Source organism: Oncorhynchus kisutch, linkage group LG10 (assembly GCF_002021735.2).
Source record: "Oncorhynchus kisutch isolate 150728-3 linkage group LG10, Okis_V2, whole genome shotgun sequence".
Lineage (NCBI taxonomy): Eukaryota > Metazoa > Chordata > Actinopteri > Salmoniformes > Salmonidae > Oncorhynchus > Oncorhynchus kisutch.
The window spans coordinates 40,878,397-40,895,375 of record NC_034183.2 but is presented as its reverse complement, the minus strand read 5'-3'; the positions used below and the strand labels follow the sequence as shown (position 1 = coordinate 40,895,375).

Below are 16,979 nucleotides of genomic sequence, written 5' to 3'. Positions count from 1 at the left end.
GCTGAAAAGCATCCCCATAGCATGATGCTGCCATGTTAAACGAGTGATGAGCTGTGCCAGACAATAGCGCTTTGCATTCAGGCCAAATAGTTATATTTTCAGGTCAAATAGTCTCATCAGACCACAGAATCTTTTGCCTGTGTCTTTCACGTGCCTTTTTTGAAAACTCCAGGCGTGCTGTCATGTTTCTTTTATATCAGGATTGGCTTCCGTCTGGCCACTCTCCCATAAAGCCCAGATTGGTTAAGTGCTGTAGAGACTGTTGTCCTTCTGGCAGGTTCTTCCATGTCAGCCAAGGAACTATGCAGTTCTGTCCGAGTGGTCAATGGGTTGTTGGTCATCACTGTGCTCTTGAAAACTTTCAACACTCTAGAAATTGTTTTACACTCTTCCCAGGTACTGTATATGCCTCATCACAATTATATTTAGGAGATCTACGGACAGTTCCTTGGACTTCATAGTATAGTTTCTGCTCTGACATAGACTGTTAACTGTGGGAACTTAGACAGATGTGTTTCTTTCTAAATCATGTCCAAACAATTGAACTTGCCACAGGTGGACTCCAATGAAGTTGTGGTGACATCTCAAGGATGATCAAAGGAAATTGGATGCACCTGAGCTCAATTTGGAGTGTCATAGCGTGTGAATACTTATGTAAATGAGATGTTTCTGTATTTGGTCAAACAAAAAAAATCTGTTTGTTATTATGGGGTATTGGGTGAGAAAAACAACAACAATTAAATCCATTTTGAATTCAGGCTGCAACACAACAACATGTGAAAAAGTCCAGGGGTATGAACACTTCCTGAAGGCACTGCACATTATAGCAGAGAATCTTTATTTTATTACCTTTATACAACAGTCATTATTGCTCATCTTTATCAAGGGTGTCCTTTATTTTGGATCCCACTGTATACATGTATCTTGTGCTCTAAAAATACTATCTTACAATCCTTTGAAAAATGCTGAGCACATTTTTGCTGAGCACATTTTTTAAAACTAAATACTGACATAGATTTGGGTATACTTATTTTCTTAAATACATTATTTCACTCGTTATGCATTTTACAGTAACCAGTGTTGTTAATAGAAAATGCACTTATGGACATGAGTTCCTCAGGCCCTCAGCAATGACTCCACTGAGAACGGTAATGGCCGCCTCACCACTGTGGGTTTCATTGAGTTGATCTGAGGCCTGTCATGATGCCTAATCCCACCTGCTGACCAGTCCTTGGGTGTGAGGAAGTGAGGCTCTGGGAACCTGCTGGATTTGTAGGGTTCTACCTCTCCCTGAAACATATGCTTTGGATCAGAGGGAAAGTCAGAGTGTGTGATGGCTATTTTTGGCATGATGGCCGTTGGAACGGTTGGATCGTCTTTGACCCATTTTGGCACGGCCTTATCCTTGTCCAGATCAGCTGAGCCTTCAGAATAACTACTCCCCCGCTGTTGTAGTTGTAGTAAGGGCACGGGTAACGGCTCTCGACAGCTCTCCCTCTTCCTGGAGCACTCCCAGCTCTCCAGTGCTCTCTCCCTGGCTTGCTCCATGTGTTCCAGAACCCCAGAGTTAGAGTTACACTTTGACATGAACTGACCATAATTATAACCGCTTTCTGCTGATCTGGCCTTGAGCTCTTCCTGGTAGCAGTGGAAGTCACACTCATACAGCACAGGGCCCGGTTTGTATTTGTACACAGGCACGTAGGTGGATGCCCCATGGTCCTTGTGTGGGCAGCAGTGGTGGAGGGAGGCGGGCATCACTGCCAGGGCCGGGGGGTGAAGCAGGGTGAGACCTGATATGTCCTCCAGCTCTCTCTGTCTCAGCTCTCTCTCCAGCATCACACTCTCCAGCTCCTTATCAGCAAACGCCCTCCTCTTCCTCATCCTGGCACTGACAGAGGGGAAGTGACGTCGCTTGGACCAGGGGCCGTCCTCCACCATAGGGAGTTTGTACCCTATTGGGTAATGTACAACACTGATGTCATTAAGTTGTATAATGATTACCTTGAGAACACCGTCTGTTTCACTATAATAACTTAAATATACCAAATAGGAAGTTAAACCATGAACACATTAATTTACCAACTTTATTTAGGTAAATTAAGTTGAAATTCATAAAGCCAAAGTAGATGCTCTAAACACAACTGTGATGACATTGCTGTAGTGTGTGTACATGTTCATGTGCTTACTCAGGGGAACATAGAGGTAACATGACCTCATCATTTTGTCTCCCAGCCGCTCGCTGGTAAACACAGCTTGTAATTCCATAACCTCCATTTGCATAATTGTAATTACCATAAATAAAATACATACAGATCTAGTCCCTATAGACGAAACAGGCAGTGTAATTACTGACTTATCCCGTGTGGTGTAGCCCACTGTCTGGTCTGAGACAGGAGATGGGGTAATGAGCTAGATGCTAATGAAGCTTCATCCTCTAATCTACAGTGCCTTCATAAAGTATTTACACCTCTTAACATTTTTTTCACATTTTCTTGTGCTACAGCCTGAATTTAAAATGGATTAAATTTAGTTTTTTTTTGTCACTGGCCTACACATAAAGTCAAAGTGGAATTATGTTTTCGAAATGTCTACAAATGAATAATTTTTTAAAAGCTGAAATGTCTTGAGCCACTAAGTATTCAACCCCTTAGTTATTGCAAGCCTAAAGTTCAGGAGTAAAAATGTGTTTAACTAGTCACATAATAAGTTGCAAGGACTCACTCTGTACTTTCATAATATATATATATATATTTTTATCTGGTGTTTATATGTCAGATAGTGTCATAGTTCAATCTTCAGTGATGTATTTTATATAACTAAGGGCTAAACGCCTCCGTTCTGTACATTACCTTGGAAATAATGGACGATACATCCGAACGAGAGAGTCGAGTTCATTTTTCCAAGGTAATGTACAGAACGGAGGCTTTTATCCCACTTATACCACAGTTGACAAAGAAAACAACGATAAGCACATATTTACTGGTAGAAATTACATTTTGTTTGTTGATATTTTCATTTAAAAAAAAGCTCATTCATACTTTCGCATCTTTTGGTTACTAGAGACAAGACCCAGACATATGTTCGATTAGTTCGGTATTTATTGACGCGACCCGGTCGTTCGTTCTTTATCGTCCGTTGCCATGCTCGCTGGATACATTCGTATCCCCTGCTTGCTAGCTAACCAGCTAGCTACGGCTAACACATTCACGACCTCTGCAGCCAGAATAACAGCAAATTAGCTGTTTTATATTCACATTAATTTGGATACATCCATAACAATGAGTTGATAATGCCTGATTTTGCTTGGCATAGCTAGAAAAGTTTGCCTCCTTGTCTGGACACTCGTCAATACTGACTGTTAATTACGAGGAGATTGCGTTGCATGTCAAACACTAGGCAAGAAAATAGCTAAATAGTTTGTTGCTAGCAAACCTGCCAATATGAAAACCAAATTCAAAAATCAGTTGCTAAAAACAGCTGGTAAAACTAGAAACATGGAAGGATTTGACAGCATTAGCAGTGGAGGGGGACAGGAGAAATTCATGTTCATTACTCACCACGTTAGGTCATCAGATGCTCCCCAAAAAATATGTCTCTGCAAAAACAAATATTTGCTAGCTAGCTATGGCCTTTCCTTATTGGACCTGCGTTTACAATGTAACCTATTTCCATTTGTGTAGTTGTTGGTTTAGCTTTCTGTAACTTTGCAACAAGTACGGTCTGCATTTGTAGGCATATATTATTGGGTCATGAGTGCAAGTTGTCCTGATATCTTTTCCAACTGTTCTGATATCTTTTCCAACTGTCCCGTTATCGGGTTTTAATGTCCATTCTAGAATGCATTCCTAGCCAATCAGAAACGAGTAATCAACAATGCTGTTGTATACAGTGTAATATTGGGATGCAAACTCAAAATGTAATACATCTATATATGATACAGGTGTCTTATTTTGTTTAAGCCCATAACCATGTGTGTGAGGTGTATACTTCTGTTTCAAAACAGATTTGTTTAAGACTACCAAGAAACACTCTGTGTGAACCTGATTTAGACCACTGCAGTAAAAGATTACATAATTTTTTGATGACTACCTCATCTCTGTACCCCACACATACAATCTACTGTACCCCACACATCTACAAGACCCTGCTAGGTAAAGTCCCCCCTTATCTCAGCTCGCTGGTCACCATAGCATCTCCCACCTGTAGCACACGCTCCAGCACGTATATCTCTCTAGTCACCCCCAAAACCAATTCTTTCTTTGGCCGCCTCTCCTTCCAGTTCTCTGCTGCCAATGACTGGAACGAACTACAAAAATCTCTGAAACTGGAAACACTTATCTCCCTCACTAGCTTTAAGCACCAACTGTCAGAGCAGCTCACAGATTACTGCACCTGTACATAGCCCACCTATAATTTAGCCCAAACAACTACCTCTCTCCCAACTGTATTTAATTTTAATTTATTTATTTATTTTGCTCCTTTGCACCCCATTATTTTTTATTTCTACTTTGCACATTCTTCCATTGCAAAACTACCATTCCAGTATTTTACTTGCTATATTGTATTTACTTTGCCATCATGGCCTTTTTTGCCTTTACCTCCCTTCTCACCTCATTTGCTCACATTGTATATAGACTTGTTTATACTGCATTATTGACTGTATGTTTGTTTTTACTCCATGTGTAACTCTGTGTCGTTTTATCTGTCGAACTGCTTTGCTTTATCTTGGCCAGGTCGCAATTGTAAATGAGAACTTGTTCTCAACTTGCCTACCTGGTTAAATAAAGGTAAAATAAATAAAATAAAAAAATTATCTGTAAGGCCTCTCAGTCGAACAGTGAATTTAAAACACAGATTCAACCACAAAGACCGGGGAGGGTTTCCAATGCCTCGCAAAGAAAGGTACCTATTGGTAGATTGGTAAAACGAGTAGGTAAACCACCACTACCCTCTGTATTATTGGCCAACGTGCAGCTGGAAAACAAACTGGACGATCTACGATTAACACTATCCTACCAACGGTACATAAACAACTGTAATATCTTATGTTTCCCCAAGACGTGGCTAAACGACGACACGGATAATATAAAGCTGGCTGGCTTCTCCATGCATCGGCAGGATAGAGCTGCTATGTCTCATAAGACGAGGGGCAGGGGTGTGTGTCTATTTGTCAATAACTGCTGGTGCGCGATGCCAAATATTAAAGAAGTCTTGAGGTATTGCTCGCCTGAGGTAGAATACGTCATGATAAGCTGTAGTCCCCACTATCTACCAAGAGAGTTCTCATCTATATTATTCGTAGCCATCTATTTACCACCACAAACTGATGCTGACACTAAGAACACACTCAAAGAGCTGTATAAAGGCCATAAGTAAACAAGAAAATGCTCATCCAAAAGCGTCACTCCAACTGGCTGGGAACTTTAATGCAGGCAAACTTAAATCCATTTGACCTCATTTCGAGCAGCATGTCACGTGCAACCAGAGGAGAAAAAAACCTCTAGACCATCTTTACTCCACACACAGAAACTCATACAAAGCTCTCCCTCGCCCCCCATTTCACAAATCTGACCATAATTCTATCCTCTTGATTCCTGCTTACAAGCAATAACTAAAGCAGGAAGTACCAGTGACTCGCTCAATACGGAAGTGGTCAGATGACGCGGATGCTACGCTACAGGACTGTTTTGCTAGTACAGGCTGGAATATGTTCCGGGATTCATCCAATGCCATTGAGGAGTACACCACCTCAGTCACCGGCTTCATCAATAAGTGCATAGACGACGTCGTCAACCACAGTGACTGTACGTACATATCCCAACCAGAAGTCATAGATTATAGGCAACATCCCCACCGAGCTAAAGGCTAGAGCTGCCACATCCAAGGAGCGGGACACTAATCCGGACACTTATAAGAAATGACGCTATGCCCTCAGACGAACCATCAAACAGGCAAAGCGTCAATACAGGACTGAGATTGAATCCTACTAACTGTCTCTTACGCTCGTCGGATGTGGCAAGGCATGAAAACTATTACGGACTATAAAGGGAAACCCAGCCAAGAGCTACTCAGTGATGCAAGCCTACCAGATGAGCTGAATGCCTGTTATGCTCGCTTCAAGGCAAGCAACACTGAAACATGCATGAGAGCACCACCTGTTCCGGACAACTGTGTGATCACGCTCTCCATAGCCGATGTGGGCCAGACGGATTACCAGGACGTGCACTCAAAGCATGCACGGACCAACTAGCAAGTGTCTTCAATTACATTTTCAACCTCTCCCTGACCGAGTCTGTAATACCTACATGTTTCAAACAGACCACCACAGTCGTTGTGCCCAAGAAAGTGGAGGTAATCTTCCTAAATGATTACCGCCCCATAGCACTCACGTCGGTAGCCATGAAGTGCTGGTCATGGCTCACATCAACACCATCATGACGGAAATCTCAATCACACTCCACACTGCCCTTTCCCACCTGGACAAAAGGAACACCTACAGTGGGGAGAACAAGTACAGTATTTGATACACTGCCAATTGTGCAGGTTTTCCTACTTACAAAGCATGTAGAGGTCTGTAGTTTTTAGCATAGGTACACTTCAACTGTGAGTGACGGATTATAAAACAAAAATCCAGAAAATCACATTGTATGATTTTTAAGTAATTCATTTGCATTTTTTGCATGACATAAGTATTTGACACATCAGAAAAGCAGAACTTAATATTTGGTACAGAAACATTTGTTTGCAATTACAGAGATCATACGTTTCCTGTAGTTCTTGACCAGGTTTGCACACACTGCAGCAGGGATTTTGGCCCACTCCTCCATACAGACCTTCTCCAGATCCTTCAGGTTTCGGGGCTGTCGCTGGGCAATACGGACTTTCAGCTCCCTCCAAATATGTTCTATTGGGTTCAGGTCTGGAGACTGGCTAGGCCACTCCAGGACCTTGAGATGCTTCTTACGGAGCCACTTATTTGCCCTGGCAGTGTGTTTCGGGTCGTTGTCATGCTGGAAGACCCAGCCACGATCCATCTTCAATGCTCTTACTGAGGGAAGGAGGTTGTTGGCCAAGATCTCGCGATACATGGCCCCCTCCATCCTCCCCTCAATACGGTGCAGTCGTCCTGTCCCCTTTGCAGAAAAGCATCCCCAAAGAATGATGTTTCCACCTCCATGCTTCACGGTTGGGATGGTGTTCTTGGGGTTGTACTCATCCTTCTTCTTCCTCCAAACACGGCGAGTGGAGTTTAGACCAAAAAGCTCTATTTTTGTCTCATCAGACCACATGACTTTCTCCCATTCCTCCTCTGGATCATCCAGATGGTCATTTGCAAACTTCAGACAGGCCTGGACATGCGCTGGCTTGAGCAGGGGGGACCTTGCGTGCGCTGCAGGATTTTAATCCATGACGGCGTAGTGTGTTACTAATGGTTTTCTTTGAGACTGTGGTCCCAGCTCTCTTCAGGTCATTGACCAGGTCCTGCCATGTAGTTCTGGGTTGATCCCTCACCTTCCTCATGATCATTGATACCCCGAAGTGAGATCTTGCATGGAGCCCCAGACCGAGGGTTATTGACCATCATCTTGAACTTCTTCCATTTTCTACTAATTGCGCCAACAGTTGTTGCCTTCTCACCAAGCTGCTTGCCTATTGTCCTGTAGCCCATCTCAGCCTTGTGCAGGTCTACAATTTTAACCCTGACGTCCTTACACAGCTCTCTGGTCTTGGCCATTGTGGAGAGGTTGGAGTCTATTTCATTGAGTGTGTGGACAGGTGTCTTTTATATGGGTAACGAGTTCAAACAGGTGCAGTTAATACAGGTAATGAGTGGAGAACAGGAGGGCTTCTTAAAGAAAAACTAACAGGTCTGTGAGAGCCGGAATTCTTACTGGTTGGTAGGTGATCAAATACGTATGTCATGCAATACAATGCAAATTAATTACTTAAAAATCATACAATGTGATTATCTGGATTTTTGTTTTAGGTTCCGTCTCTCACAGTTGAAGTGTACCTATGATAAAAATTACAGACCTCTACATGCTTTGTAAGTAGGAAAACCTTCAAAATCGGCAGTGTATCAAATACTTGTTCTCCTCACTGTATATGAGCATGCTGTTCACCATAGTACCCACTAAGCTCATCACTAAACTAAGGACACCTGTGAATAAACACCTCCCTCAGCAACTGGATCCTGGACTTCCTGACAGGCCGCCCCCAGTTTGAAGAGAGTTTGAAGTTCCTTAGTGTCCACATCACCAATGAACTATCATGGTCCAAACACACCAAGACAGTAGAGGGCACAAAAACACCTTTCCCCCTCAGAAGTCTGAAAAGATTTGGCATTGGTACCCAGATCCTCAAAAGGTTATACAGTTGCATCATCGAGAGCATCCTGACCGGTTGCATCACCGCCTGGTATGGCAACTGCTCGGCATCTGACCCTAAGGTGCTACAGAGGGTAGTGCGTACGACCCAGTACATCCCTGGGGCCAAGCTTCCTGACATGCAGGACCTATGTACTAGGTGTTGTCAGAGGAAGGCCCCCCAAAAATGTAAAGACTCCAGTCACCCAAGTCATAGACTGTTCCCTCTGCTACCGCACGGCAAGCAGTACTGGAGCGCCAAGTCTAGGACCAAAAGGCTCCTTAATAGCGTCTACCCCCAAGCCATAAGACTGCGAAACAATTAATCAAATGGCCACCTGGACTATTTACATTGATCCCCCTGCCCCTTTGATTTTACACCGCTGCTACTAGCGTTTTATTATTTATGCATAGTCACTTTACAAATTACCATGACTAACCTGTATCCCCCACACATTTACTCGGTGCTGGTACCTTCTGTAAATAGCCTCGTTATTGTTATTTATTTTTTTACTTTAGTTTATTTTGTAAAAATTTTCTTAACTCTATTTCTTGAACTGCTTTGTTGGTTTCACGGTAGGTTTCACCTATTGTTATCAGCGCATTGTGACAAATAACATTTGATTCGAATTTTTTTTTTACAAATGTTTATACATTTTGTTCCACTTTGACGTTACAGAGTATTTTGTGTAGATTGTTGGGGAAAAAAATACTATTAAATCCATTTTAGATCCACTTTGTAATTCAGGGGTGTGAATACTTTCTGAAGGCACTGTATAGGATAGACTACTGTTAGCTAGGGGTGCTTCAGTAGGTGATCTGGTCTATCACTGATACCTACCCTCTAGGATACTCTTTGCTAAGATGCTAGGTGCTCTGGTGTAGCGCTGATAAGCGGTGCGACGGAATGGTGTGGCTGCTCCCCTGATCACTTTCTTACCCTGCAAAGGAACGGGGTAGAAGTAACATACATTAAAATATATTTACATAATATTCAAGTCAGGGCTTTGGTTGGGCCATTGAAAATCTGTGGAAAGACTTGAAGATTGCTGGTCACCGCCGCTCCCCATCTAATTTAACAGATCTTGAGGAAAATCTGCAAGAAACAATGGGGAGAAAAATCCCAAAATCCAGATCTGCAAAGCTGATACAGACATACCCAAGACGCTGTAATCGCAGCCAAAGCTGCTTCTACAAAGTATGGACCAAGGGCTGTGAAAAAACAGTATTTAACTTTGTCATTATGGGGTATTGTTTGTAGATAGGTGAGAAGAAAAAAAATATTCAATCCACTTTGACATTAGAGTGTTCTGTGTAGATCATTGAAAAAAAATGACTGTTAAATCCATTTTAGTCCCACTTTGTAACACAACAAAATATGGAATAAGTCAAGGGGTTTGAATGCTTTCTGAAAGCACTGTATGCATTAACCCCATGGCGAAATGACTTAAGGCAATATATCTTAAAAACACTAGAGCAGTAAATACAGGCAGGTACTGTACATGGTAGGCGTACGGTCATAGCCATAGCCATGTGATATATTATAGGCTAGTTTGTTACAGAATAATGAGATGTTAGTTTCCCTGGTGTAAAGCCTATAATTCATATGACAAAATGCTGTGTAAACAAATTCGTTTTAAGAGTGGAATAACTGAATTTAAAAAAAATGTTAAAATGAACTATTCAGAAATGTTAAGCAAAAACAGCCTATGGTTTTTATGTAAAAGTGAACAATATCGTTTTTTTTGTTTTCATTATCACTAAAGGAAAATAGCAATTCATATTAATTTGCTTATCCATATGTGTTATTTCATAGTCCTTCATTTCGCTGGTCCTGCTCACAGGGTTACAGCATTTTGGCCTAGATTATATAAAAATGATCTTTCTAAAATTCTATCCCACCAGTATAATACGGATGTCCCTGCCGCATGGCTCACCTCTGTCGCCTGTTGTCTCCGCAGGGCGACTTGCGCAGCCATCACCCGCTGCCGCTCCACCACGAGCATACAGTTTGTGCACTGGCAGTCACGCCAGCGACAGAAGCGTTTGTGGCCTTTGAGACAAGACACGACGCCGTGGTTCCGACAGCGGGCGCATTTGGGGCTGCGGGTCATTTTGCGCTGCGTCACTGTCTGCTCCTCGGCCACCTTCGGTCCTTTCTCCGCGTCGCCGTGCCGCCCCTCGGGCAGGCATCCGTCAAGACTCTCAACATCAATCTCCTCACCCAATTCGAGTTTCAGCGCATTAAGTCTGGTCTTCTCTAGCTGTAGGCCTCTTTCCAATTGAGTGGACATCTATGAGAAATGTCTTCCACGCCGTTGCAGTGCTGTATTTCCAACTTTACAAATTGTTAACGTTGTCGAAGTGCACCGTTTCGTTTGGCTGTGACGACACACAGCCTAAATTCCTCTGAGCAGGGAGACGAGACTTTTGAAACGTTAAACTCTCCGCTGTTCTCTGACGTTTGACAGGGTTGTTTCCGAGAACAGAGGGGAGTCTTGGGCTCCTGGCTGGTGAGACAGCTACTGTGGTAGGATATGTTTGCTCACACCACAGTCTACTTGCCCTACCTACCTTCAGACAGCAGACCACACCACATTTTATTGGGCTTCCCAACGTTGCGAATCTCCATACTTCTCCAACGTCATCAATTGGACATTTAATCCAGGTTAACCCCTCCTGCCCACGGAGCACACGCACTTGACAGTAAACACTACTAGTTGGACTACTAAATTAAGGTATTTTCCAATTTAGTTTATTTTAGTCTTCCCTATATCAAATTGATTATGCACTAATTTCAACAACAAAAAATATGAGTGATTTGTATGTCCAAACTTTCCAAAACAAATATGGAATATTACATAATTTTCATAATGAAGGAATAACTACACCCCTTTATCCAGTTTATGTGACACACCATGTAAACACTAAAATGATGTGTAAATTAAACACAGTGTAGTACATTACTTTTGACACAGGTGAAACTGAGAAGGGCGGTTAAACTGTTTTCACACCAAGGTGAGTTTAGACAAGACAGAGAAACGAGGCACAATGTAGATGTTAATTACACACGGCATGTGCCTCGGGGGGCTCGAGCAGAGCTCTACTTGCAGAGTATGGTGTCACCATAGAGCTGAGGGGAAAGTGAAACGGATTATATTTTCCCATTTACAGTATCTGGCAGTTATCTTTACTCCCTCAGTCATAACTGCTCTTGAATTATTCCGGTTTTTGCATTAATGGAGTTAAGATTATCCAGAATGTTCTTTTAATTCCTCTGCATACAAATGAATCACTTTACTGAGGCCAAGGATTCTGCTTATTGTAGAATATGTTTTTCAATAATATAGACATCAGTATTCAATGACTACCCAGTAAGCAAAATGAAAATACAAATGTTCCGCTCATTGATTCTATGGCACATATGTTCTCTATGAAGTAAGCATTATATCACAATAATATTTGTTTAATCCATGTAATATCACAAAGAGGAGACAATTGAAGATTGCAACATTGAGTATTTCTTATTGCACCCATATGTCACATGCAATTATGTTAGCTTTTTCAAAAGTTCTAAAACGGCAGCGATGATATTCAAACTCTGACATACACACAGAATAAACCAACAGACCACTTCACCTACAATAACTTTCTCAGTAGCGGTCACAGAAATGTTTTTATGTTGTTATGACTGATATGTTGTTGTTTAGCTACCTTAGTAGCTAAATGGCTCACAATTGGCCCAGAGCCGTCCGGGTTAGGGGAGGGTTTGGCCGGCAGGGATGTCCTGTGGAAGGGCCGTGCGCAGTGCACGCTGACACGGTCGCCCTGTGTGCGGTGTTTCCTCCAACACATTGGTGCGACTGGCTTCCGGGTTAAGTGGGCACTGTGTCAAGAAGCAGTGCGGCTTGGTTGGGTTGTTATTTGGAGGACACACGGCTCTCCACCTTCGCCTCTCCCGAGTCTGTACGGGAGTTGCAGCGATGAGACAAGACTGTAACTACCAATTGGACACCACGAATTTGGGGAGGCAAAGGGATAAAAAATTAAATAATTCAGTAGAGTATATTAAAGTAAAGGAGGGTAAAATAGAGTACATTACACTGTACAATACTCTACTGTACTGAACTATACTTTACTTTACTCTACTGTACACTGTTCTGCTCTACTATATTGTGCTGTATTTTACTGTACTGTGCTATACTTTACTGTTATTCACTGTACTGTAATGTACTGTACTCTACTGTGCTGTCCAAACTTGTGAAACATAGATATCTATGTTTGGGCCAAATCAATGCCGGTCTGGACCAAATCTGAACTAATTATAGACATCTATGCTTGGGCCAAATATACGCCAGTCTGGACCGGACCAAATCTGAACCAAACATAGACATCTATGATTGGTTCAGATTTGGTCTGGGCCTGACCCAAAATTAACGTACGTGGAAGTTGTTCAAATCAATGCCTGTTTTGGCCGCACCAAAAAAAAAGAGCAGATGAAAGTTTATTGTCATGAATCTTGCTCCAGAGGCAGAACTGAGCGATATCTGCTAGATGGGCCAGCTGAATCGTAAAAATGTATGCATAAATTTGGATTTTGGTCATAATTTAAGGTTAGGGTTAGGCATTAGGGTTAGCAGTGTTGTTAAGATTAGGGTTAGGTTTAAAATCTGATTTTAGGACTTTGTGGCTGTGCCAGCTAGTGACAACTCCGCAGTGCTGCCTCCAGGGCAAGATTCATGACAATAAATGCCAACCTGCAAAAAAAGACATCCGGACAGGACAAAAAAAAGACATCCAAGAGATGTTGGGCTGTATTTAGTGGGTAAAGCATATTATTTCTAGGCTTTTCCTTGCTGAACTTTTGTATTTAATATTGCAGTTATGTCAATCTATTATACTTACATAGGCTATACCTCTTTGCTGCAGTTAAAATCATGGCCAGTCAAGAGTTGCCTATATAATTTCACACAAGATTACTTATGAGCACACCAGCAACAGCGCCACCCTGTATTTATCTACACTGAACCAAAAAATAAACGCAACATGTAAAGTGTCGGTGCCATGTTTCATGAGTTATAATAAAAGGTCCCTGAAATGTTCCATACGTACAAAAAGCTTGTTTCTTTCAAATTTTGAGCACACATTTGTTTACATTGCTGTTAGTGAGCATTTCTCTTTTGCAAAGATAATCCATTCACCTGACAGGTGTGGCATATCGAGAAGCTGATTAAACAGCATGATCATTACACAGGTGCACCTTGTGCTGGGGACAATAAAAGGCAACACTAAAATGTGCAGTTTTGTCACACAACACAATGCCACAGATGTCTCATGTTTTGAGGGAGCGTGCAATTGGCATGCTGACTGCAGGAATATCCACCAGAGCTGTTGCCAGAGAATTTCATGTTAATTTCTTGACAATAAACCACCTCCAACTTCATTTTAGAGAATTTGACAGTACGTCCAAACGGCCTCACAACCGCAGACAACATGTATGGTGTCGTGTGGGCGAGCAGTTTGCTGATGTCAACATTGTGAACAGAGTGCCCCATGGTGGCGGTGGGGTTATAGTATTTGCAGGCATAAGCTACGGATAACGAACACAATTGCATTTTATCGATGGCAATTTGATTGCACAGAGATACCGCTACGAGATCCTGAGGCCCATTGTCGTGCCATTCATCCACCACCATCACCTCATGTTTCAGCATAAAAAGCACAGCCCCATGTCGCAAGGATCTGTACACAATTCCTGGAAGCTGAAAATCTCCCAATTCTTCCTGGGCCTACATACTTACCAGATATATCACCGATTGAGCATGTTTGGGATGCTCTGGGTCGGCGGGTTCCAGTTCCTGCCAATATCCAGCAATTTTGCACAGCCATTGAACAGGAGTAGGACGACATTCCACAGGCCATAATCAACCGCCTGATCAACTCTATGCAAAGGAGATGTGTCACACTGCACGAGGCAAATGGTGGTCCCACCAGATACTGACTGGTTTTCTGATCCACACCCCTACCTTTATTAAGGTGTCTGACAAACAGATGCATATCTGTGTTCCCAGTCATTTGAAATCCATAGATTAGGGCCTAATGAATTGATTTGAATTGACTGATTTCCTTATATGAACTGTAACTCAGTAAAATCTTTGAAATTGTTGCATGGTGCGTTTATATTTTTGTTCAGTATATAATAGCACACAGTCAATCAGGTGAATACGTACAAAATAGTTCCTCTCAATCGCCTCTCTGTTCTTTTCCAGGTCCGGGTGCTCTCTTGCAAATAAGCATTAGCAGTATATCTGTCAGCGGAGGGACCACCCTACCTGGAGGGCTGTGGCCCCACAGAAGTAAGAGAGCGTGGCCCCACAGAGGTAAGAGAGCACAGCATCAGACTCGGTCTCCATGGTCAACCATGTTTAGAGGGCAATCAAATCAGTACACACCTTTCAGAAAGACCTGTAGTATAGACACTGACGTGCTGTCATTTACCTGAAATTGGTAAGATGATTGTTGTGCTATGGGCTATGAATTTCTAATATGGTTTCTTCAATGTATAGAGAGCTCAATCATCACACTGACAGGGCTTGTGTACATGGGGAGAAAACATGCGCTGCTTCCTGATACCACCATGAGGACCAAGAGAGGGCATGAGAGGTGTGCTCCCTAGTGGTCATATTAAGCAATTACACCCTGGGTAGTAATTACTATGGTCTATGTATAGAATCACGTCATTGGCTTTGATACTTTGATTGGTTTGAGACGATCCAAATCGCTGATGAATTTGTCTTGTACAATGCCCCCATTTTGACGTCAGCACAAACGACTTCCAGGGTTGGCATTTTCAGACTCAACGTATGGAGCGATCGATAGATCAGTGGAATTGTCTGGATGAGTGTCACAGACAGTCTGTTGCCTGGACCATATGTATAAAAGGAATCGCAGGACCACATTCTCTGATGCGAAAGTTGAGGAATGTTTATTACAAATACATGGCCTTCAGGCTGAAACTAACAAAAACATTGTATGGGTGGCAATACTCATGTTCCCCCCCCAGGCCTGGGAACCCAGGAGACTTGAAGTCCCACCCCATAGCACCCAAATATATACATTTCTCCTCTGTTACAGGTGCAGTTCGTCACCTGTGTTCAGAGATAGAGGGAGGAGAGAGAGGGAACCAAATAATAACACTAGAAAATTCAATCACATAACTCTAATTCATACAAATAGTTAAGAATAATGGATCAGGGGGTAATGATGAAATTATGCATATCACTAACTGCAAGGTAATTAGATAGGGATTATGACACAGGCTTATTTATTGGCCAGTAGAATAAAGGATAAACATAAACATAAACATTCATACATCCATTCTCTCATACTCAGCCCTCCCACACCAAATAGAGATGGCAGGTACCTGTGAAGGCCTTCCTTCACAATGAGTTGTCAGGCAAAAGCGTGAAGCCTCTTTAGAGGGTGGCATCTGTCCTCTCGTGTATTACTCTCACTCTCTCTCTTTCGTTCTCCTTATCTCTATTTATCTCTGCCCCCCCCCCCTCGCTCTCTCTTTCTGTCTCTCTCTCTCTCTCTCCCTCTTTTCCTGTCTATGTATTTCTTCTCAATCTTGAGACATGGGGAAAACCTGTCGGAATTACAGTACTCAATTCGACATGATTTAGGAGACTGGTTGGAGTGAAATCCTGAACACGGAGGAGTCCTTGAGAACCCAGATGCCAAATGTTGGCTGTGGAACAAAGTGACCCTCATCTGCTCAGACATTTACTCTAGCATTCTGGTCACACAGTCCCCTTCTCACTTCTCCTTTCTCCCTTCTTCCTCAGTTTATCCCTCCATCCACTGGATTTTTTTAGGGGGGGGAGAGAGAGAGAGTAGTGCCCCCCCCTGCTTCCGTTAATCTGAAGAGATGGACTTTGACAGATCCCTCCATTCCTTCATTCGCCGTGCGAGTGCGTTCTTTCCTAGCCCCTGCCTTCCTCCCTATGACTGCTAGCTCTTTGTCAGTCTCGACTGAGAAAACACATCAAAAGAACACCAAAAGAAAACCTGGAAGTTAGCCTCAAGGTCAGAGAAGGCTCTACTTTTTTAATGCAGTGAAGTTTAAGGAGAATAAAAAAAATGCAGGAGAGGACGGTGTGTTTGACTTTCAAACTGAATCCTGAGCTTAATGTCAATCTGCTTTCAAAGGGAAAGGAAAGAACCTGGCCTTTGTTAGCTTTACTTTTCACACAGTTTAACACCTTTCCCACCTTATCTAAAAGAAGAGACTTCAATAGGCAGCTAGTTATTAGTTTTGGGCAGGGTTAGTCAAAGCTGTCTTAGATTACATTTTATTTTGGCCTTTAGTTGTCTTTAGCAAATTACTTTGCTAAAGTACTTTGGAAATATGTAAACAAGCGTAGGTTCATGGTCACTGTGGTAGCATACAGAGCAGGAAGACACTAAAGGGAGGAGGAGAGAGGAGGTGGAGGAGATGGAGAGCACAAGGGCCCAGATGGAGGGGCAGCCATCCAGTCAGCCAGCCTCCCTTCCCCAGCAGCCATCACAGTCAGGTACTAAGCATCACTCTGGCATATTCATGCAACC

At 42.6% G+C, this 16,979-nt stretch overlaps 1 protein-coding gene across 1 annotated transcript; it reads right to left on the bottom strand.

Moving 5' to 3' along the window:
- Positions 1-806: 806 nt before the first annotated feature.
- LOC109898145 (uncharacterized) lies at positions 807-10,946 on the bottom strand. The gene is made up of 3 exons (XM_020492971.2): positions 10,307-10,946; positions 9,211-9,310; positions 807-1,955 (listed from the first exon to the last, which is right to left on the bottom strand). Exons 1-3 carry the CDS (start codon positions 10,661-10,663, stop codon positions 1,117-1,119), a joined length of 1,296 nt encoding a protein of 431 aa, XP_020348560.1. The 5' UTR covers positions 10,664-10,946; the 3' UTR covers positions 807-1,116.
- Positions 10,947-16,979: the final 6,033 nt, after the last annotated feature.